Source organism: Dipodomys ordii, unplaced genomic scaffold (assembly GCF_000151885.1).
Source record: "Dipodomys ordii isolate 6190 unplaced genomic scaffold, Dord_2.0 Scaffold22, whole genome shotgun sequence".
NCBI classification, from domain to species: Eukaryota; Metazoa; Chordata; class Mammalia; order Rodentia; family Heteromyidae; genus Dipodomys; species Dipodomys ordii.
Genome location: NW_012267238.1, coordinates 7225099 through 7250283, shown reverse-complemented (window position 1 = coordinate 7250283; position 25185 = coordinate 7225099). Strand labels below are relative to the sequence as shown.

At 36.8% G+C, this 25185-nt stretch overlaps 1 protein-coding gene and 1 pseudogene across 1 annotated transcript in view; one reads left to right on the top strand and one right to left on the bottom strand.

The window, feature by feature from the left end:
- The window catches only part of Nars2 (asparaginyl-tRNA synthetase 2, mitochondrial (putative)), a 107280-nt gene that overhangs the window by 7582 nt on the left and 74513 nt on the right, over nucleotides 1-25185 (top strand). The window contains exons 4-5 of the mRNA XM_013014133.1: nucleotides 1387-1527; nucleotides 11785-11865. Coding sequence (XP_012869587.1) covers nucleotides 1387-1527; nucleotides 11785-11865 — 222 coding nt within the window. The remainder of the gene's footprint in view (nucleotides 1-1386; nucleotides 1528-11784; nucleotides 11866-25185) is intronic.
- LOC105984070 lies at nucleotides 4948-5424 on the bottom strand (annotated as a pseudogene).

Below are 25185 nucleotides of genomic sequence, written 5' to 3'. Positions count from 1 at the left end.
TTGGAAAATAGGCTGAAATGATTTGGAAATCAAGAGGAATGGAGAAGGTAATACCTTGGTTTTGTTTCTTTAGAGGTATCTGTAGTAATTAAAAAAAGAAAAATTGCCATTTGCTCACTGTTAAATTGTTACCCTTGCCTTCTGTTGGTGTTAGTTCTGTCAATTTCCCCTTCTTTCTCTTTTAGTTCAATGTTATTTAAAGTATTCAGAAATTAGGGGATTATGAACCTCTGGTATTATCAAATCTCTTTTACTGTGGCCGTTTTTTCTCGTAAGTATGGTACTTGTTTCTATACCACATGAAAATCAGAATGCACACAAGAACTAAAAAGACAAGCCAAAAAGAACCAGGCTGCCAGTGTAGTTCATTTAAGCTTTACTGTTACCTTTTTTTTTAAATCCAGATTTTAGATTTTGTCTGAAAGAGTGTTTCCGTTTTCTTAATTTTTTAACATGTGTTGATGGAATATTTTAAGTTAGAGCCATATTTTCCTTTAAAATCCTCTGTATATCTTTAGCACACTGCTAAAAATGAAAGAAAGCTGTTGATCCCTCATGTTCTTAGATAAGAGTAACATGTTGGGGCCAGTGCCAGTGTTGGTGGCTCACACCTGTAACCCTAGCTATTCAGGAAGCTGAGGTTGAGGATTTCAGTTCAAAGCCAGACCAGGCAGGAAGGTCCTGGGTTGGAAAGTGTGTAGTACTCTAATCTGCAATTCATCACTAAAAAGCTGGAAGCGGAGCTGTGGCCCAAGTGGTAGAGTGTAGTCTTGAGCAGACAAAGCTCAAGAACAGTGGCCAGTCCCTGAGTTCAAGCCCTAGAACCAGCATCCCCCTCAAAAAAAGAAGTGTAACATGGTAAACTGTAGTAAACAGCACCAACTAGTTGTGATTGTGGGCTTTCAGGCTATTTTGGTGATTTTAAAATGGAATAATATATATTATTGTCAAAAATATAATCTTTAATGTGTATAATATTCTGAATTTTTGTGTCAAGCAGTGGATTATTTTGCATCATTATATGCTCATATCTGCATTTGTAAAAGGATATCAAAAACTAACATATAAAAGCTTGATAAAGAACAGATGAGCTTTAGTGACATTAATTTAGTTAATCAGTAGTAGATCTTGCTTCCACTCCTCTTTCTTTCATTCCCTCCTCTCTCTTCATTGAATCCACCCTATTATTCTAACTCACCTGGTGGAAATAATTCCTAATGCTTCTTCTAGGTTTTGTTGGATTTCATATTGTAATTTGATATATTAAAAAATAAGGAAGGAAGCCACCATGGTTTTGTTCTAAAACATTACCATTTAAGAAAATTGGTTTTATAACATTGTTCATTTTTGTCCGTAACTTCTGATGCTTTTTCCATTTCTTCACAGGCATTTCCTATCAAATATAAAGAGAAGCATCCTCTGGAGTACTTGAGACAATATCCTCACCTTAGATGTAGGACTAATGTGCTAGGTTCTATATTGAGGGTTCGCAGTGAAGCCACAGCTGCTATTCATTCCTTCTTTAAGGTAAGGGCCTCTGCTCTCAGGTTTACATTCTTGTGAAAAAGTTGAATAACTGTTGAGTATTTTTCTAAAAGTTTTTGTTAGTTGTTTGTCCTGGCACCTTTTGTTTTGAGAAATAACTGTTGTAAAATAACTGCACATACTTAAAATTGTACAACTTAATGAATTTTTTGTATGTACCCATGAAATCACATAGATGACCCTGATAGTTTGTATGTCTCTAACTTCCCTTATTTTGCCTTCATTGGTTAGTAATCTTTTTTCTGGATATAGAATTACATGTTGATGGGTTGTTATTTCCTTTTTATTGAGACATGGTGTCATGTAGCTTAGTCTGAGTGCTAGGATTATGGGCACGCTGAAATACTTTGAAGTTCCACTGTACTGTCATCTCATTTACATTACTTCCAGTGAAAAATCTGCTGTTATATTTTTCATTTGTTCAACTATATGTAATATGTATTTTTTTCTTTGACTGATTTTAAGATTTTTTTATTGATGGTTTATTAGTTTGTGTTATGCCTTTGCAGTTCTTTTAGGTTTTGTTGGACTTCATGTATCACCAAATTTATGATTTTCATGAAAAGGAATTTTTTTTAGTATGGGATCTCGTAGCCTTGAACTTTGTAGCGTCCTTAGTTTTCCTTATAGCTGGGATTTGATGTGTATGTGCCATTATACCTAGCTTATGAAGTTCTTTCAGCCATTATGTTCCCAAATGTTTCTGCTGTTACCTCCTTCATTTGGGAACTGAAATGATCTATATATTTGACCATTTGATGATATCTTGTAACACTTGTGTTTTTCTTTAAAATTTTTTTCCTCTGGGTTTGTTTGTTTGTTTGTTTTTGGTTATTGTTGGTCCTGGGCTGAACTCAGAGCCTGGGTACTCTCCCTGAGCTCTTTTGCTCAAGGCTGGCACTCTGTCACTTTGAGTCACAACGCCACTTCCCAATTTCTGGTCATTAATTGGAGATAAGAGTCTCCGGGACTTTCCTGCTTTGGCTGGCTTTGAAGCAGTCCTCAGATCTCAGCCTCCTGAGTAGTTAAGATTACAGTCATGAACCACCGGTGCCTGCCCTAGTTTAATTTTTTAATTTAATTTTTTTGATAATTATATTTCCTGGGTTTTCAAAGCTACTAATCTTTTCTTCTGTAGTGCTTAATTTGTTGCTACTCCCATGTGGTATTTTTTTTAATCATATGTATTATAAATTTCATAGTCAGATTTTTTTTTTAGTGGTACTTGAGATTGAGCCCAAGGCCTTGTGCATTATAAGAAAATGCTTTTGCATCTATAACTTTTTTTTTTCCTTTGGTAGTACTGGAGTTTGAACTCAGGATCTTACACTTGGCTGGGCAAGTTCACCACCACTTGATTAACACCCTGAGTCTTTTTTCTTTTGGTGTCTTAATATAGGATCTCGCTTCTTTCTAGGCTAGTCTAGACCATGATTCTCTTATTTATGATAAAATGTTTCTTAGCACCTAGCATTTATTGGTTGAGATTGGGTCTCTCAAACTGTTCATTCAGATTGGCCTTGAATGGTGATCCTCCCAGGCTTATGCTTCCTGAGTAGGGTAACAGGTATGAGCCATCCCCCATCCCCCAGCTTGCCATTTATTTTATTTTGAAATATGATATCACTAAGTTTCCCAGGCTTGCCCCAAACTTGTGATCCTCCTGTCTCTTTCTTCTAAGTAGCTGAGATTGCAGGTATATACCACCAATTGGGCCATTTTGTGTGTGTGTGTGTGTGTGTGTGTGTGTGTGTGTGTGTCTTCCATGTGTACTTGTTGAACATGTGAAATGAAAACTGCTTTTATGTCCTTTTCTTCTAACATGTCTGTCAGTATGGGTCAGTTTTTATTGATTGATTGGTTTTATCATGAATTTTTTCCTTTTTATTGCCCGCTAATCATTTATTGAATACTGGACATTATGAATTTTACTTTGCTTGTTATAGGGTATATATAAAGCTTCTTGAACTTCATTCTAGTATGCAGTCAAGGTACTTGAATACTGATAATTTTTGGGTCTTTCATTTTGTTTCGCTGATCTGTAACAGCATTTAGTATAATATTAACTATCCTTCACTACTGAGGCAACGCTTTCCTGAGAATTCTACCTAGTGCCTTGTGAATTGTGAGTTTTTCCAATCAGGCTTGTGGGAACATCCGGTCTTAGCCATTATGTAAAAATTGGATACTATTTCCTTCTTTTCTCCCCTCCTCTCCTTGAGATTGTGCCCAAGGCCTCATGTTTGTTAGGTAAGTGCTCTACCACCAAAGCTATGCCTTCTCTCTAGCCCCTTTGTTTTTATTTTGTTTTGAGATAGGGTCTCACTATTCTGGGCTGGCCTTGAACTCTAGGTCTTCCTGTGTGTGCCTTTCAAATAGCTGAGATTATGGGTATATACCAACATAGCTCTAATCTTTTTAGATTATTCTTTCCCAAATCTTGGATAGTTTCTGTAGTGCATGCACTGATGAGTTCTCTATCTAGCACTCTTGGCTGACCCTCTGTAGATCCCTGCAGTTCTCTGTATTCAATTTTCTCTTTGACACGCTGTCATTTTGGTTTCCCCAGACTGAGCTGTCTCTCCTCAACTGAGAGAATCACCTGGGCTCCACCTTAATTCCTCCTTCTTGTCTGTGGCCTGAAGATTTCAGTGTCCTAAGCTAGGTGACTGGTTGGGCTCACTATGTTTGTTTCCCATCACACAGGGATCACTGTCTTCTGTTGCTGGATATTCAATAGCCAGTAGCTTGAAAATCATTTGAATGTGGTTTTACCTCATTTTTAATGTTTTTGTGTTGTGGTTGTTATAGGTGGGTGAATACCATGGTGATCATTAGATATGGACATCCATATGTGTGTCACCTGGAGTGCACCAAACAACAGCCCAAGCTCACTGCTATTCCATGTGATGTGAAACCTTTCCCATGCCACTTCTTCAATCCAGCTAATTTGAAGAGATTGTGTAACACACCTGGACTGTATCCATTTCATGTAGCCCCAGTTTTGCTATAGCTTGCCTTGTAAAACCTAGTTATAGTTCATTTCTGATGAAAATACCAAAGTACATTGACTTGGCTTTAAAGCATGTATTTTTTGTTGTTGTTAACTGAAAAGAAAATAAGTCAAATTATTCAGTGTTACCACATTGTGGTTTGGAAAGCTCTACTTACATACGCTCTTAGAAACTAACTTCGATATGACTTTTCATTAGTTCTTGGACACATAAACATCTGTTTAGATCTGTTCAGATATACCCTCCTGAGTTTAATAGCTGGTAAGTGGACCTGCTTTAATTCTGTAAGTTTTAATATTTTTGGCCGCTAGGTGGTAGTATTGGCAATCTATTCACCAGTCAACTACCAGCTTTATACATTTCTTTTCCCCTCCCCTCCCCGCTATTTTTAATGATGGAAACAAAAAAACATCTAAAACCGAAGCTTCTGGAAGAACCACTTGTTCTTGCTGGTCTTGTATCTCTCCTCAAACTTGACCTTGGCCTCCCGTTGGGCCTTGCATTTAAGAGCTGGGTCTCTGAAGACATCCTTGTTAACCACAGTTTTGTCCAAGGGGATATCCACAGAGTACCTTGTGGCCATAAGGTGATTATAGTTATAAACCTTCACAAAGGACTTGATCTTTGACCTCTTGGCAATCTTCTTGCCCATGTTAGCTGTCACTTTTCAGGGATAGCGATCAATTCCTGCCACCAAAGCATGGCTGTAGGGATGATCTGAAGTGCCATCATCAGTGTTCTTCACGATGACAGCGTTACGTCTGGAGTAGCGTCTGGCCAGGACCAGCACCACTTTCCCGGGTTTCATGAACTTGCCCATTTCGACAGCACCCAGCAGCCCTATAGAAAAAAGTATACATTTCTTATATTACTTAAAGTTTTTACAGATAATATAAGCAATCTAGAAAAATCTGAAAAAAGTAATGTAAGTAGACTGAAGTTAGAATTTTAAAATATTTAAGTGGTTGAAAATTACTTAAATTTTAGCACCATTGATAGAGTAGCCATAAGTACTTTTCAAGTGTTGTAAATTCACTTTTTAATTGTAAATCTCTGAAAAAATACAATCCTGATGTCTCAGTTCTGGTTAGTCTGCTTGTCTGACATTTAGGATTGAATTGTTCCAAGAAGTCACTGTAGGGCATAGTATATAATATCTAGCATCTGATGATCTAGTATTTGATCCTGTTTCGTTAATTTGTTATGTAAGCTCCCCAAAAGATGATAAGGCTTAAAATATAAACTTTTTATAAATTTCAAATCTATCAATAAAAATTTAGGAACATTCCAGGTGCCGGTGGCTCATGCAAATAATCCTAGCTACTCAGGAGGCTGAGATCTGAGGATCACGATTCAAAGCCAGCCCGGGCAGGAAAGTCCGTGAGACTCTTATCTCTAATAAACCACTAGACATCCAGAAGTGATGCTGTGGCTCAAGCGGTAGAGCACTTGCCTTGAGCTGAAGAGCGCAGGGACAGCACCCAAGCCCAGAGTTCAAGCCCCATGACTGACCAAAAAAAAAAAAAAAATTAGAAACATGGAAAAGAATGGAAATGTGAACAGTATGTTAAGTTAGGATATGTTTAGGATCTAGAGTTACTTTTTGGTTTTAGCATCAAAAATATTTAACTGGTTTGCTCATCAAGTTGACTGGCTATGCACTAACATGTGGCTATCTATAATCCTCAAGGGTGAGTCATTTAGAAGAGCCAAATTGCTCACATTTTTCTCTTTTGGCACAGGTTTTTCTACATGTTCCTAAAAAGGGTTGCATACTTCCTTGTCTTCCTCAAGGGAAGCAATAGAAAAGGCTGCCTTTCTGTTTTTAAAAAGGGTTTTATTAGCTTGGTGTAGGTGGCTGGTGCCTGTAATTCTAGCTACTCAGGAGGCTGAGATCTGATGATCCTGATTCGAAGCTAGCCCACACAGGAAAATCTGTGATACTCTTATCTCCAATAAACTACTTAAAAAGCCAGAAGTGGCACTGTGGCTTAAGTGGTAGATCACTAGTCTTGAGCAAAAAGCTCAGGGACAGTGCTCAGGCCCTGAGTTCAAGAACCAAGACCAGCACACATCAATAACATACATCAATAACAAGGAGAGGACGGGATTGGTGTGATTATTCCATACATGAGTACAGAGTACTTTGAATATATATATATATATATATATATATATATATCCATTCCTTTATATTTCACTTCCCCTTCTCCCAACTCTCTTATATCATGTTTGGTAGGCTTCATCATGCTGTCTTCATACATATGTATGTGTCTGAGTGTCTGGGTGTTTGTGTCTATATGTCAGTGTCTATATCTGTATGTGGTAATTTGTGTATATGCATGATCCTTTTCACTTCTCAGTATTCTTTCCTGTCCCTCTCCCCCCTCCTGCTGATCCCCAGATAGTCTCCCTTTTACTCTCATGTATCATTATTATTACTATTACTACTATCATCATTATTTTAAGTCTAGGTTCCATAAATGAACAAGAATCTAATATTCACTTTTTTATTTCTTTAATTTTTATCGTAAAGGTGATGTGCAGAGGGGTTACAGTTACATCAGTCAGGTATTGAATGCATTTCTTTTTGAACAATTTCACCCTCCCTCATTTTCTCCCAGTTTTTTTTTTTTCCCCCAACCAGTCTCCCTAACCCCAGTTGTATAATTCACTTTGGACAAAGTATCTAGTGAGTATCACTGTTGAATTGGTTCACCCTTTGTCCCACTGTTTCTGTGCTTCCCATTCCCCTCAAATCATATAAACTTACATGCAAGACAAAAGGTATAGAAAACAAAAACAGTGACAGAAAGGGCAAAAACACAAAAAGTAAAATAAAAAACCTCTTGTTTCCATTTCTTGGAGTTCATTTTGATAAACATCATTTTATATGATCATATACACATAGTTATTGATCCCTTGTGATCCTCTCCTAAGAATATCTTCCTTTGGTCTCACTGTGTGAATGTCTAGAGTCCTGTATAATTTATCATGTCCAAATGTAATTTTTTTGTCTTTTACTATCCATCAAGTTTACTTGTAGATTTATAGGCATGTTCTAATTATTATTAATGAGGGAAACCATGCAGCCTATGTTTCTTTGGGTCTGGCTTCACTTAATATAATTTTTCCCAGTTCTTTCTATTTCCTGACAAATGAGGCAATGTCAGTCTTTCTGATAACATAGTGATTATATACCACATTCATCCACTGAGGGGCATCTGGGTTGATTCCTATCCTAGCTATGGTAAATAATGCTGAATAAACATGGTTGTGCTGGTGGCTTTAGTGTGGCCTGGTTTGTGGTCAAACTGGATAAATGCCTAGGAGTGGGATTGCTGGGTCATAGGGAAGCTCTGTGTTTAGTCTTTTGAGGAATCACCATACTGCTTTCCAGTCATTGAACAAGTTTACATTCTCACTAACAATGTAGTAGTGTTCCCTTTTGGCATAGCCACCAGCATCTGTTTTCTTGATAATGGCCATTGTCACTGGGGTGAGGTGGGATCTCAATGTAATGCAATGATTTGCATTTCTTTATGGGCAGAGATGTTGAACATCTTTCATGTGTCTATTGGCCCTTTTTACTTCTGAGAAGTCTCTCTGTTTAGCCCATGTATTAATTGGATGGTTGTTTCTTTGAGGACTTGTTTTTGGAGGGTTTAATTTTTTGAGCTCTAAGTATATTTTAGAAATGAAGCTCTTATCTGTTGCATAGCTAGTAAAGTTCTTCTCCCCTTCTGTGGACTTTCTATTTATCTTGCTAGTTGTGTTCTTTGTCATTCAAAAACCTTCAGTTTGATGAAATCCCATTTATCTAGGCTTTCTTTGAGTTGTTGTGGTTCTGGATCTTACCTAGAAAGTTTTGACCCATGCCAAGAAACCCTACCGCTTCCTGTAATGTTTTCAGGTTATCTAGTCTTACATTGAGGTCTTTGATCCATTTGGAATTGATTCTGGTGCAGGGTGATAATTTGTTTTGTTTTGTTTTGTTTTTGCCAGTCCTGGAGCTTGAACTCAGAGCCTGGGCTCTGTCCTTGAGCCTCTTTGTGCTCAAGACTAGCCCTGTACCACTTGAGCCACAGAGCCATTTCCAGCTTTTTCTGAATAGTTTATTGGAGGTGAATCTCATGGACTTTCCTGCCTGCGCTGGCATTGAACCACAATCCTCAGATCTCAGCCTCCTGAGTAGCTAGGATTATAGGCATGAGCCACCAGTGACAGACTAAGATTCACTTTTTGAGGTTGGCTTATCTTGCTCGATGCCATGATCTCTAGTGCCATTGTCTTGCAAATGTCATAATTTTACTTTTCCTTAAGGCCATTAATATTCCATAGTATATTGTACCATATTTTCTTTATCCATTCTTTGGTTTGTGGTCACCCTTCGATGATTCCATAATTTGGCTACTGAGAAAAAAAAGCTGCAGTAAACATGGATATGCAGGTATTTCCTTCATATATTGATTGTGATTTCTTTGGATATATGCCCAAGAATGGTATGGCAAAGTCTTAGGTAGGTCTACTTTTTAGTTTTTTTTAGGAGCTTTCATAATGATTTCCAGAATTGGTGTATTATTTACCGTTCCACCAAAAGTATGAGGGTTCCTTTTTTTCACAAGTACTCCCTAGCATTTATTGTTTTTGGTTTTGGTTTTGGTTTTTTTTTGGGGGGGGGTCCGGTCATGGGCCCTGAACTCTGGGCCTGAGTGTTATCCCTCAGCTCTTCAGCTCAAGGCTAGCACTCTACCACTTGAGCCACAGCACCACTTCTGGCTTTTTTTCTTTTTCTTATGTGGTGCTGAGGAATCGAACCCAGGGCCTCATGCATACAAGACAAGCACTCTACCACTGAGCCACCTTCCCAGCCCCACTTCATATATATTTGATTGTCATTGTTTTTTTCTCTTACTAACACTATTAGTTGCCAGTGGAGCACCTATATTTAGCAGTACCTCTAATGTTTTCTTTTTATTTTTTTGATGCTGATTATTAATGATAGTTCAAGTATGTGAAAACAAAATACAGCCTATCACTGTACATATCTGTCTTTGGAGTGCTGTATGGGTCTTAGTATGTGAATTTTGTAAATTCTGGATATTCAGAACCTTATGAAATGCCTAGTTCTAAAATGTGTATGAAAATATTTAGATAATTGGAGGTAGTGTGTAGTCTGAAAAATCGATTGAAGTATTTATTTCTACTTTTAGCTCCTTCTTTGGTGGCAATTTATGTATCAGAAGCCTATTTGTCTGCGATGGTGAAAAGCACCTGATGCTGATAACCCATTTAAGGCAGATACTGACAACACTGCATTCTCTATAATTTATTTTCCATTTTATCTTGCTGTCCCATCTTCCACCAACTCATCCTACCCAACACACATACATACTTTCTGTTTTGGACTCCGTTTACCTTTATTATTATTTTCCCTTTATACTTTCTCCTTTAAGTTCTCCATAATTTTATGGACTTTGTTAAGTTTTGTTACCAACATTAAAGGTGAAAATATTGTTAGAAATAATTCTCATTTCTTGTGTGAATCCCTGGTAGTTATTTACATCAGATTTACAGTGCTGAATCTTTGTGTTTTCTTTAGAATCCCATATAGTTATTTACTTCAGACTTCAAGTGCTGTTTTTATGACTTCTGACCAGTTCTACTTAAGTAATTATATTTAGCCATTAAATTTTCTCCACTCTTTTTATCTCCCCTTCACAACCAAGGTTTTCTTTAGATTTTTCACTTCCTTCCTTTGTTTACTGTACTTATATTCCAGGTTACTTACATTCATGTGAAATAAATGATTCATGTCCATAATTCTTGGCTCATATGTGATAAAAATTTTATGCAGTAGTGTTATTGATTGTACTTCTTATTGATTGATTGCTTCTCTATACTGCGTTCTGCATTGCACACATTTCTCTCAGGTTAATTCCATATTGGAATACTTTCTGAGGCTCTTTAATTTATAGCTTGAATGTTTAACCAGTCTATATGATAAAGCAAGTTGTTAACTAAATATCTTGTATTATAACTAGAATTCTTGAATTCAGAAAGGTCATATTTAGGTGGCCTCAAATAAAGCCTAGAGATGAGTGATAGCAGAACTTGGCAGAGTTATGAGTATATGAATTGAATTTATTGTATCTATTTCAAAGCTAAATTGTACAGTAAGCACATACTGTTCTACCTTAGTATTATAAATTTACTTTTAGATCTTCACTCTGTCATGTCCATGTCTACAACCATAGTCAAAATGAAAGGAGTTATATTCTTGAAGTTAATGGTTTGTTTCAGTCCTATTACCACCAGCTTTTGTGGTTCATTAATGGAAATAGTCTTAGACTTTTGATCAGAAGGGCTGCAATTGGGCGCCTTAGTGATAGATGGACTAGCTGCTGCCCAGAATATTTCTCAGGCAAAGAAAGTGCTCTTCTCCATGTGCAATGAGCAATTCATTCTACTATCGTTTGAATGACAGATACTTTCTAAGTCATTTCTGCCTCTTTGCTGTTTTTCTTCAGTCTCCCTATCAGACAGCCTTAATTTTTCTCCTTTTTGATGATTCATTACAATTGAGATTTCATTCCAAGGTAACTGAACATCATATTGTTCACTCTGCTTTCCCTTTACAACATAGGCAGCTGCATTATACATTAGCCTTAGTCAATGTGTGTGTTTGTGTGTGTGTTATGTGTGCATGTGTTTGTGCGTGTGACTGTGTTTGCTAAACCACCAAGTGTGTTAAAGAATTAGGAAGAAACAGCATTACAGGGAGCACCCAACGATATAGATTCCAACCATACCTTAGCTAAAGACAAGTTACGTGACTTTTGAAAAATCATCAAATCTCTGACACTCATTTTCCTTCTATTCAGAAAAATTAATGTCCAACTCTTCCAGATTTTAAATTCTTTGTGCTTCTGTGCCTAGTAAAACACTCATCTGGCTGGGGATGGTAGTGGGCACCTGTAATCCCAACATTTAGGATACTAAAGCCAAATGACCTCAAGTTTGAGGCCATCCTGGGATATACACAGCAAGACCTTGTCTCAAAAAAAAAAAATAGTTGTGTGTGTGTGTGTGTGTGTATGGAGGACTTTGAAGGAATTTGATTTGACATTCTCATAGGGCCACTTTAATAGTATAACACAGTTTGTTCCTTAGAATTGTTTCATGTGCAAATACACTGAAAAAGGTGTTTTTCTTTTTCTTCCAGGACAGTGGTTTTGTGCACATTCATACCCCAATAATTACATCCAATGACTGTGAGGGAGCCGGAGAGCTTTTTTGTGTTGAGGTAAGTTGTGTTCCTCTTCCTGTAGACATATATTTCTGTTTGACTTCTTTGTTTTCCCGGGTGTTCACTTTAAATTTAATAAGAGTTGTGTATATAGAAGATTATGACTAACACCTGAAATTGTCAGTAGTACAGTAATCCTTAATAAACATTCAAACTGTTGTGATTTCTCATCCTATGAGCCATATTACTTACCTTGTGACTGGAAGAAGTGAATTTATTTTTTTACTTTTTATTAAGTAAATGTATAAAGGGCTTATAATTCCATAAGTCAGGTTATGAGTACAATGTTTCTTGGTCAATGTCACCCCTTCCTTTATTCTTCATTTTCCCCCTCCTGCTCCTACCCTCAAGTTATATAGTTCATTTTTACATAATATACATTGAATATAATGACTACATACAGTCACCCTTCATCCATCCTTATGCCCTAACTTGCTCACTCAAAACAAGTTTCTATTTACTGGATTCATTTTGATAAATAGTACATTAGTTGTTCAGAGGAGTTACACCTTTGGATTCCTCCCCTAAGTATACTCTCCTTTAGTAGTTTTTTTGTGTGTAAGTACATTGAATTCTGTGTATGTGTCATGCATGTATTTTGGATCTAGCTTCTACATATGAGAAGAGAAACAAAAACAAAAAAGTGCTGTTTGTCTCCTGAGCCTGGCTTACTTCACTTAACAGAACTTTCTGAAGAAAGTCCCAGCATTGCAAGCCAGTATGAAAAAGACTAAACAAATGGAATTACAGCCTAAAAAGTTTCTTCCAAACTTGGAAGTATAAATTTGGAGGTAACTATTTTGCTATGAGGGAAATCTCCATGGCAGATCTGAGTGATTATAATGTGTACATTCTAGGCTATAAGCAGCTGAGGGCAAGTTACTAGATAAAGATAAATAGAAAGAGAAAAAATTATATTTCTAAAGCTAAACAAATGAGAAATTTTTATGTTTATATTATCTTAGGGTTAGGGAGAGGAATATTACATAGTGGAGTTAAAAGTATCTATTCAAGTCCTAGAAAGATAGGATCTTAAATTCACTGTTTTGAGTTTCCTACTGTCAGGATCCAGCTAGATTTCAGCAGTCTTTGGCTTGTATGTTATGTGTGACCTGCTATCTTTGTTGCTCTCAGAAGTTCAAGCCCTAAGACTTCTGTCTTGCTCCTGCCAGAACTCTGGTCTTTGGAAGCAGCACTCCTTATTGTCTCCTCCATACCCTCTGTCCTTCCAGTATTCATTAACTACTAGTAGAGGCAGAGTCATGTGAAGCTTTTTCTTGGCAGTATTGAGTGTGAATTCAGAACATCATGCTTGCTACCTCTTGATACAGGAATTTGAATCTTGGCACCAATTTTTGGAAGAGGTATACATCTATATTTAAATCTTTGTCTTTTTATTTTCTTTCATAGCATTGAAATATCAGTAAGCATTTAAAGACAACAATGCCTAGTATATACTCAGGTTTGAAGACAACAGTAAAAGGTCACCTTGAAAAAAGCACATTAGAACATGTACTAGCATTTATATTGATGAGTGGATCATTTTATTTTCCTTCCTGACATCTCCATTTCCTGCTGTAAGACTTCGGATATTTGTTAAGATGTGAGACAACTGATTATATATGTGAGAAATTGCATCCACGGCACTTATTTATTGAGCAGTTATTTGGTTCCATCTGTGTTTAAGATGCTACACTAAATGTATTGAGGGACATTAAAATGTAGTTGAGGTTCTGCTGTAAAGCTAGTTAGTTGTCAGGAATTAATGATATTTACCCTTGATATTCCTTATTCTATGGTGTTCTTTGTACATATTTTCCTTTTTGTCTTAAGGCTCCAACTGATTTCCCAAAATGCTTTTGGTCTTTACAGTTCTTGAGCAACTGTGGATGAAACATTTAGATGGTTCAATTTAGGATCTTTCAACTTCATGATGATACAGAAGTGATACCATTCAACAGAAACCATACTTTGGTTTTGCTTTTGTGATGCTGATCCTGGGGATTGAACTCAGGACCTTCCTCGGCAAGCTGAGTAGCACTCAGCTACACTCCCAGCTAGCTAGCAATGTCTTATTCTAGCTAGCAACAGATCACAGTGTTGGGCAGAACAGCTAGCCACAGCTCCCAGCAACTGCACAATCAGTCTGCAGTACAATGTGTGGCCAAGTTTTAATGCTCTGTGTGTTAGCTATAAGGAAATTCATTTATGGACTTCTAGTGTTTTCAATTTACAGTGTTTTACCAGGAGGAATGCTATTTTAGACCCAGAAGCATTGATAGTTTGTCTCTGAGAAGGCAAGGTTAAGGAAAGAATAGAGACTATGGCAGATCAGAAATTGATGGGGAATATGTGAAGCTATAAGTACATTTGAAGTTACAGTGTTATCCATGATAACAGATAGAAAATCTGGAGCAAAATTAGGTCAGTGAGGATTGGCTTGGTCAGAAAAGTCTTCAAAATGAGCATGTGGTTTGACTGTACCTTAGAAAGGGGCTCCTAGGTAAAGGAAACAATGTGAAGAGAATTAGATAATTGAATTGAGCAAATGTTTTTTGAGTGAACAGATTAGAAAGTCATATTGGTTAATTATAAATAAAGCTGGAAAGCTTTAGGAATGAAGAAATGGAGTCTTTTAAATGACTTTTTTTTTCTTTAGTGATTTCTTAGAGTCTCTTATTTGTGCCCAGATTGACCTTAAACAGCAATCCTCCTACCTTTGATCTTCTGCATAGCTATGATTATAGTAATATATCATCACATCCAGCTTATTGATTGAGGTAGGGCCTTGATATCTTTTTGCCTGGACTTGTCTCCAGCTGAGATTCTCTTGATCTCTGCCTCCTGTGTTGCTAGGTTTACAGTCATGATCTTCTGAACCTAGCATAAAATTTTATGCACTTGAAAGTATACCATTTCAATGTGAAATACTGTAAAAGAAACAGATCAGCATAACAGCTGTGTAGCAGAAGGGCTGTGTGTGTCTGTGTGTTTATATTAAATTGTGTCATCGTAAGGGAATCTCTAAAGAATTATTTGCGCTTAAATGAGAGTCAGTGTTTATTTTGCCTTTATATAAATAATATTTCAGCTCAGTTTAGTAGCAAACAGTTTAAATTGACTATATAACATAGTTAATAGTCAATTTAAGTTAAATTCACTGACTTGAAACATTTGGGCATTGTTACACACAGATGCATTTATGTCATGTTTTGTGTCTGGTTTCTTTCACTTAATGTGGCCTTTGAGGTTTATCTGTGTTTGAGCATGTATCATTATTTCATTCCTTTTTATATCCCACAACTATTTTACTATTTTAGATATACCATGTTGTTTATCCATTTAGCAGTTGATGGACATTTGTAGTGTCACTACTTTTTGGCTAAAAGGAGTATACTTCTGAGAACACTTATGAAAAGTTTTTGTGTAAATAAGCATGATTTCATTTCTTTTAGATGGAATTTCTGGGTCATGTGGTAACTCTTAACATTTTAAAAAGATGCTGAACTATTTTCCAAAGTGGATACACCATTACGTTACCACTAGCAGTGTAGGAGGGTTTCAGTTTTACTACATCTTCATCTGTACTTGTTTTTTATTTCTTTGATTATATTCATCTGAAAGTATGCAAAATGGACATGATTTGCATTTCCCTAATGAGTAAGGATATTGAAAATCTTTTCATGCATGAGTTGACCGTTGTATAGCTTCTCTGGAGAAATTTATATTTTAGTCCTTGGTACATTTAAAAAAAGGTGTTGAGTCTATCTACCCTTATCCCCCAGTAGTATGAAGATTCTGATGTTGTCTTGAGAGGCACAGCCTTTCCTCTGTCCATAGTCACTCATAGATAGCAGTAGGTAGGACTGGACTTACTTACATGTCTTTTATCACATGTAGGCAAGCTTTTTGCTATGTTGTTTCAATAAATTCCCAGGGCATAAGTTGTATCACAAACTGATCCAATCAAATTCAGACTTCTCAAGGTCAATATGTAAAATTTATTCTAACTTCAAAAAGATCTTCCTGGCCAACTTTCTGTTTTTGTTTTTTTTTCCCCAGCAAAGTAACAAATCCAGGTGTGTGTGTGTGTGTGTGTGTGTGTGTGTGTGTGTGTGATCTGTGTCTGTGTATCCACGTGTCCACATCCATTTGTGTGTGTGTGTGTGTGTGTGTGTGTGTGATCTGTGTCTGTGTATCCACGTGTCCACATCCATTTGTGTCCTAGGGCTTGAACTCAGGGCCTGAGTGCTGTCCCTGAGATTTTGTGCTTAAGGCTAGTGCTCTACCACTTAGAGCCACAACTTCATTTCCAGCTCTTTGGCAGTTAATTGTACGTGACAGTCTCTGGACTTTCCTGCCTGGGCTGGCTTTGAATCACAATCCTCAGATCTCAGCCTCCTGAGAAGCGAGGGTTACAGGTGTGAGCTGCTTGTGTCCAGCTACAGTTTAGCATTTATCTACAATGAATCTGCTAGTCTTCAATTGCCTTTTACCACAACCACCACTGTTTCAGAGGAGTATCCCTTCAATTTGAACTTTTCCATACTTTATTGTAAATATAGTTAAGTCTCTTTTAAGGAGAGATCTGGGCCTTGGTTTTATGATCTGCTTCTTTGCCTATTCAAAATCTAGTAGTCAGGGCTCTAGTGCTATAGACATGGACATTAAGTGGGTTTTTTTGTTTGTTTGCTTGTTTTGTGTTGTTTTTTATTGACTTTCTAATTTATTTGCTGAGTGCTCAGGAATGGCTGTGACAATAGTCCCAATTTCTTTGGCTTGACTCTCCTGGCCTGAAACCTATACCCTAAGAGCTAGAGCAAGACCTTTCACCTGAAAACAAATATACTCCTGTATTCTTGTCTGTATCAGTATGGTTTATAATTTCTACCTTGCTAAACTGTGAGTAGAATTGAAGTGAGCTCTGGTCCAAACACTTGTCTTTACCAAGGTTTAGTAGATTTTCTTGAATAATTTCTCATTTGCTATATGCTTAAATGGTTGAAAACTTTTTTTTTGTTTTTAATGTTTTTAACCAGTTTTACTTGAAATAAGTCTGAGAAACTTCCCATACTTCCATGCCAGAAAAGAGGGGGACAAAAAGACTAATCAGATCCTTTTTTTGAACAGTTATCCTGCTTCTTCACTTGTGAAATTGTGACTAACACTATACTTTAGGTTGTAAGGATTAAGGGAATGACATCTATGAAAACTTAAAATTTCTAATAAGAAATAAGAAAAACTTAGTATTCAGAAACAGGCTGATGTAAGGGCATTTCTCCTTTCCAAATTGTTATGTATTTTAGAAGTGGTACCTAACAGTTCCTGGGTCTCAGACATTTTGAGGTTGAGAAATTCTGAAGTTCCTGGACCTCAAAAATTGTGTGATTGCAAATTTTTATGGATAAGTTTAAGTTTTTTTATATCACACATTATTTATGTTACATGGGCTAACCCAAGTCAGATCTCTTCTGAAAAGAACCTTCTGACACCTCTTAAAGGTCCCAGTCTAAACACTATAGTGGGATTACATTTTCACCCTCTCAGTACTTCACAGTGGTGATTGATTTTCAGCATGTGACACCTTGAGGGACAAATTCAAACCATATCCAAATCATAGCATAAACTCAGGAATAACATCAATCTGTTGTCTTTTTTAAAGTTTTTGCTAGTTATTGAAACTTGAACTCAGAACCTCATATACTCTCTTGGCTTTTGAATCATGGCTGCCACTCTACCACATGAGCCAAACTTGCAATTCAGGGATTGTTTCTTTCTTTGCTAGTTATTTGGAGCTAAGTCTCTTGGACTTGTCTCTTTGGCTCCAAACCATGATTGTCAGATCTCAGCTTCCTGAGTAGCTAGGATTACAGGTACAAACCACCAGCACCCAACTAATCACTTTTAATTAGATCATCTAGCTGTTTCTGGAAGTGAGGAAGTATTAAAGAGAAGAAATGAGTTAAAAATGTACTTCTATAATCTAGGTGGACATATATTAATTTAAAACAGAATTGAAGAGATAGATCATAAAATGTTCATTGGATCCAAAGTTTATGTAGTTGATAATCTGTGCTAGAGCTAGAAATCTTTTATCTTTTCTTTTTTTCTTTATTTGTTGGTACAGGTTGGGGTGAGGGGAGGGCAGTGTGTACAATCCTGAGGCTTGAACTCGACCTGGATGCTGTCCCTGAGCTTTTTTGCTCATACTAGTGCTCTACCTCTTGAGCCACAGCACCATTTTTGACATTTTGGTAGTTAATTGGATATAAGAATCTTTTTCTGGCTTTGAACTGTGATCATCAGATCTTGGCCTTCTGCGAAGTTAGAATTACAGGTATGAGCTAGTGGTGCCTAGCTCTTTGAATTTTTAATATGGAGAAAATTTGTTTCTTTCTATGAGTAATTATTTCCATTGCTAACTAAAGTAGAAAAATGGATTTTCTTTTTCCCTTTTTTTTTGGCCGGTCATAGGGCTTGAACTCTGGGCCTGGGCACTGTCCCTCAGCTCTTCAGCCCAAGGCTAGTGCTCTACCTCTTGAGCCACAGAGCCACTTCCAGTTTTCTGGTGGTTTATTGGAGATAAGAGTCTCACAGACTTTCCTGCCCTGGTTGGCTTTGAACCTTGATCCTTAGATCTGAGTAGCTAGGATTACAGGTGTGAGCCACCGGCGCCCGGCTTCTTTTTCCCTTTTAACTTGAATTGTCATGTTGCTAGTCTGGACACTAAAATTCAAATAAGTAGTCATAAATTTAAAGAAAATATCAGCTTTATAAACAAACCTTTTGAGCTTGTACTCTTTAGGACCAATGCTAGTCAATCATTTGGGGAGTGAGTTTTTATTAGAAATTAATAAATATTATGGATGTGATTCCTGCAGGAAGTACTCCTTGGCAATGTTGACTTCAAGAGATACTTTGATTCCCCCAAATTATGCAAGTCCTTTTTAGATATCACCAAAATGGTAAAAAGCACATCAGCATTTCTTAGTGGCTTGCCCTTATGTACCACAGCCACCGAGGACAACTAATCCCTCCCTCTTCCACTTGTTATTACCCCACTTTCCTCATGTGGCAACCGCAAGAACTATCTTTTTAGTAACTATTGGCTGAGAACATTTTTATATTTGGAGAAGAGGTAGGAGATCCGAAGTTAGCTTTCATAGTTTTTGGTTGGTTTTAGGATACTTAGTATAATTTCTGTTGGTTTTTTTTTTTTAAGTATTTATTGAGTTACCTGCTATGCTTAGTGGTGGTCAAGTCATTTCAAGGGATGGGGCTAAGTGATTTGAGGCCTTAACTCTGGAGAGTAATTTTCTTTTATGAAGGAAAGAGCTGGAGAATAGAACCATGTCATAACCATCTTATGGTCCCAGTCTTACAACTAATAAACCAAAATTCGGATTTTTGAGTGATATGTAAAAAAATAGTACATTTTACATTAGGAACAAATTTGTTGTTTGATATTACATTATATTTTTCTCCTTGGTTTTTTTCCTAACCACCCTCTGATCTTAGAGATACCAGACCCCCTTTCTCCTTTTCTTATTCTTTTTCTCTCAGACTGTTTAGCTGGAAAACAGACTGTTTACAAATAGTCTGAGCTAACAACATCCTTTCCTGCTGATGGAATATTTGCCAGAATGAAACCTTTCTCAGGACTGAGTGGGTGTTCTTGTTTGTGAGTGTTCTGGAATGTAAATGGACTTTTATTTTAAGAAAGGTTATTTTTATTCCAAAGTTCAGTATACACCAAGATACTAATTTGTAGTAGTTGGAAAATATGGAAACATAAACTAGAAACTGGACTTATTAGAAATTGTTAAATCAAGGAAAGGTCTGTGTACATGGATTATAACTAACAGGATAATCCTGAACTGTCATAACTAGCAAACTAGAATTCAGTTTATTGAGCCTATTTTTCTTGGCTTTAGTTGTTATGTAAGTGATGTGGTCTAATGGCACGCCAAGGAAATTTCTTTAGTAATGATAACAACCCTATTTGAGACACAGCTTTATAGGGAATATAAAACTACCAAACCACAAATCTTTAGAGATTCTGTAACAGATTTGGTCCCTGTGTTTTGCTTTATATGATTAGAATCCCTTACTTTGGAATGAAATACTTCAAAAGAATTTCTTTTTTCAGATCTGAGGCTAAACTCAGGGCCTGGGTACTGCCCTTGAGCTATTTTGCTCAAAGCTAGTGCTCTACCACTTAAGTCACAGCTCCATTCAAGCTTTTTTGATAATTAGAGATAAGAATCTCACAGACCTAATCCTGCTCTGACTGACTTTGAACTGCAATCTCAGCCTCTTGAATAGCTAGGTTACAGGTGTGAGCAACCAACACCTAGTTGGAATGATACACTTTTTAAAAAGCATTCTGAGTACTATTGCTTTTAAGCTCTATGGGAAATAAATGAACATCAGAGCAATTAGTTAACTTAGTATATTAGAAAGGTACTAGAAGCATAGAAACCTGGATTTCAGTACAGTACTTGCCAAAACACTAGTTAGTTGAGTGTGAAGTTGGCCTAACCCTCAGTGCTTATCATTTTTAAGTCTTCTATTGCAAAAGAAAATCTCATTTAGCTCAAAGATCTATGTTGTAAAAGGCTTGACTTCCTGATAAGCCCTTAATTGGAATAAAATTAGAATGTTCACTGCTCATGTGCACATAGATGGTAAGCATTTTCCTTTTCCTTCATGATCTTAGTTTAAAGGAAATTATAGATTGGTATAAATAGAACATTTTTTTTTGGTTTTAGACCTTTTAAAGTAAGATTACATCCTTCATATTTGTGCATTCTTTTCTCAGCTTTTCAACTGATGGACCTGTGAGTTAATGAAATGGGAGGAGGGGAAGGTGAGAGTAAGGAGAAAAAGCAGATAGAAAAATCAAAAGGAGATAAAATAGATGTGAGTACTTTGGGACTAAGGATCTCAAGTAAAACATACTGTTTTCTTCCATCCAGTTAACTGCCTCTTGCTTTCTCCTTGCTCTGTGTTTTACATAGAGACAGAGCAGATTTGTATGGGTTTTCCTGTTACCTTCCCTTGAGATTATGGAACTACCTAACTATATTTGTTTTACTGAACAGATAATATTTTCTTGGAAATCCTCAAAGAAGCAGGGAGGATTTTAGACCCCCATGGTAGAAAGTTTGCTGGGCTACATACACTTAAAATGTTTTTGGTTGTTCTTAGTTTTCTGTTTCTTGGCTATGATAATTTTGTCCTCCAATGACAGAATAACCTAGCAAAGTTTTTTCTATTGTACATTATAAGGAAACACTGAGTTACATTGTGTAGCTGTGATACATTTTATAAGATGGAGAACGAATGACTGAGTCATAGATTAGGATGAGAGAGACTTCACTGAATTGGTTTCAAATGTTGCTTTCCTCCCCCCCCAAAAAAGTCTTGTACTTTTGGATAAAATCTTCTACTGGGACTCAGTACATAAACATGACTGAAATGCAGAATGGGAGCAGAGGAAGCAGGACTTAGAAAGATGAAAACCAGAAGAAAAAAAAAAGTTCCTTCCGTGCTAGTTCCAGATATATTCTAGAGGGGCACTAAAAGATTTTTAATGCTGTTTTCAGAAAAATCAGAATTGCAGTTTTGTAAAGATTATTCTGGAGATTTGAGGCTTGATTTAAAGATTTTCAAATTTGGAAGATTATGAGATTTTTGTCTGTAATTTCTTTTACTTGGACACCTGTTTATTAAGTCTTTATTTAGGATCTTGGTTAGATATATTTTCTCTTCTCTTCTAGTGGGAGAGACACGCTAATGGCCTAGCAGTTCCCAAAATCCCTTTATACTGAAAAGTCATAAAGAACCCCAAAGAGCTTTTGTTTATGTGGGTTGGTATCAAATCAGTTTTGCATTGCTTACAAAATACTCAATATAAACAGCTTCAGAGAAGTAAAGGGCTAGGCAGAAACTTTTTGAAGAGTCCCAGGGGCACAGCAGATAAGAGAGAGATTTAAAATTCCAGTCCTGCTGGGAAGGTGGCTCAGTGGTAGAGCGCTTGCCTTGCATGCCTGAGGCCCTGGGTTCGATTCCTCAGCACCACATAAGCAAAAAGAAAAAAGCCGGAAGTGGTGCTGTGACTCAAGTGGTAGAGCGCTAGCCTTGAACTGAAGAGCTGAGGGACAGCACCCAGGCCCAGAGTTTAGGCCCCACAACTGGACCCAAAAAAAACCCTAAAAACAAAAAAATAAAATAAAATTCCAGTCCTAAAATTTAAATTTGTAATCCTAGTCAAGTAGATTTTTTTTGGGGGGGGGTCCGGTCGTGGGGCCTGAACTCTGGGCCTGGGCGCTGTCCCTCAGCTCTTCAGCTCAAGGCTAGCACTCTACCACTTGAGCCACAGCACCACTTCCTGCTTTTTTCTTTTTGCTTATGTGGTGCTGAGGAATCGAACCCAGGGCCTTGAGCATGCAAGGCAAGCGCTCTACCACTGAGCCACCTTCCCAGCCCCGTCAAGTAGATTTTTAAGACTAATCAGATTTAATAATTACAAGAAACACGGAGCCCCATTGTATTGCCCAAGCTGGTCCTGAACTCCTGAGCCTTGTCAAGTAACCCACCTGTCTCAGTCTCCTGAGTAGGTGGGACTATAGGTATAGTCCACTATGCCTGGTTAATAAATACTTTCTAATATAATATATGCTTTTCAAGAATTGAGATAAATTCATATAACATAAACAGACCATTCAATAAGTATCATTTCTCTTAAATTTTTGTCTTTGATTATTCCAGAAGAAAAAAACCTTTTGTCCATTAAATATCACCTCCCCACTATCTCTGTCTGTGGATTTGTCAGTTCTATCTATTTTATATCAATTGAGTCATACAGTGTGGCATTTTACATATGCTGACCTTTGTTTTACATAATGTTCTTAAGTTTTATCTGTTTTAGTACATAAAATATTTAAACAGTTTATAGTGAAAGAATATGTAGACACACACTTTCTTACTGCTGAATAATGTTCTGTTTTGTGTATCAAGTTTTGTTTATCCATGTCTCCATTCATGATTATTTGAGCTGTTTCTACTTTTGACTATTGTAGAATTACTGGATCATAATCATACTATTTTAGCTTCTTAAGGAAATCACCAAATATTTTCCCTTGGAGGAATATACCATTTTGCATTTCTAGTTTTATTCCATTATGGTCAAAGAAGATATTTTGTGTGATTTTAGTCTTTTAAAAAATGGGTGGGGGGTACTGGGGCTTGAATTCAGAGCCTTTCACTCACATGGCTTGCTTACTTGGCTAGTACTCTTATTGCTTGAGTCACAACTCAAGCATTGCTTTGTTTGCTGGTTATTTCGGAGGTGGAATCTCACAAACTTCTATGTATGAGCTGTCTTATTACAATCCTCTGAATCTTAGCTTCCTGAATACCTAAGATTACAGTTGTGAGTCAGGCTAAAAGTTTTGGAGTGCACATGAAAAGATGTGCACTCTGCTGTTGTTAGGTAAATTCTAATTTTTTAAGTACAGATCTCATATTGCTGTTATTTTTTATAAAAATCACAGAGTATTTTGTAATTAAAAGATTGTTATGTAAAAAACTTTACATATAGTTTTTATATCATTTATACATGTTATATAATGAAAAGATTTTTAAAAAAACATTGTCAATCTTCAAAAAAATGTAAAAACATAATCTTTATTCATCTTGGAAGGAACTGTTGTCTTAAGGAGAAGCCTCATATACTTCTAAAATACTTTTTATTTTTTGTCATCCCTGGGGCTTGAACCCAGGGCCTGGGCACCAGCCTGAGCTTTTTCACTCAAGGCTAGCACCTTTTAAAAAATCTGTAAGTAATTGTACAAAGGAGTTGTCAATTAAAGAAGCCTTTTATGAATACAATGTATCTTCATCAGTGTCACCCCTTTCAACATTCTCACCCATCCCTCCCAACCTACTTCTTCCCTGAATGCTACTTTTTTTTTTTTTTTTGGTCCATCCTGGGGCTTGAACTCTGGGCCTGGGTTCTCTCCCTGAGCTCTTCAGCTCAAGGCAAGCACTCTACCACTTAGCCACAGTGCCACTTCTGGTTTTCTGGTGGTTTATTGGAGATGAGTCAAGGACTTTCTTGCCTGGGCTGGCTTTGAACCACAATCCTCAGATGTCAGCCTCCTGAGTAGCTAGGATTACAGGTGTGAGCTACTCATGCCTGACAAGTTGCTCTTTGTCGACTCAGCAATTTTCTGGTTGCTATCACCTAGACTGTTTTACAAAGTCCTCACAGTCTTTACTCTGTTTTTGGATCATCTGTTTAGAAGTAAGTCTTTGGAGATACCTCCCCCACATGTTTTGCCAACATTACTCTCTTTGATTATTTTTCATAACACATACTTTATAATGCCACTTTAATATTGTCAAATTAAGTTCACAGTTAATGTAACATTTGTGTGTTTGTCTGTCTGTGTCTATGTCTGTGTATGCTGGTACTGTGGCTTGAATTAAACTCCTCCTATTCAACTGGCACTCTACACTTGAGACACACCTCCAGTTCTGCTTTTTGCTGGTTATTTTGGAGGCAGAATCTGTTAGACTTTTCTTCATGAGCTGCTTTCAAATCACAATATAGAGGAGTACCTACATGAGTGAAAAACCAGAGTGAGAATGCATAACTTGGAATTCTCTCTCCCTCCCTCCCCCCCACACACAATAGGGATCCTACTCCACCTCTGTTTGTTGCCAAGAATTTTAAATATAAGTGTCCTGATGTATTTCTGACATATTTATTCTAAGATCTTCAAGGATACCAAAATCTACAAATGTTCCAGTCCCTTATAAAAATGCAGTATTTGTCTATAACCCATGCACATCTTTCTGTATGCTTTAAATCATCTTTCAGCAGAGGTCTGTAGAGGGTTCACTATATTATTTAGGGATGACAGGAAGAAAAAGGTATGTATTTAGTATAGACAAGTTTTTCTCTTTTAAAAGTATTTTCACTCTGAGTGGTTGAAACCTGTGGATTATAATAGTTTATGTTGATTATCAAATCAGTATTAATACTAGTATTTTAGTAATAAGACATTTTATAGACAGGTCCCTTGAGAAAATTAAGTTTTAATTGTGGATCGAAATTTGAAGAGATTATGAAATGTTGCATATTTAAAGTTTTTAATTCATTATCTCTTTCTTTGATTTGTCCCTTACTCAGAATTATCTTTTACCAAGAAATGTGTTAAAAAAAAAAAAAAGCAGTATATTCTTTAGTTGTACCTGCATTGAAAATACAGGGCAAATTTCCTTGGCATTAGTACTACATATGTAATC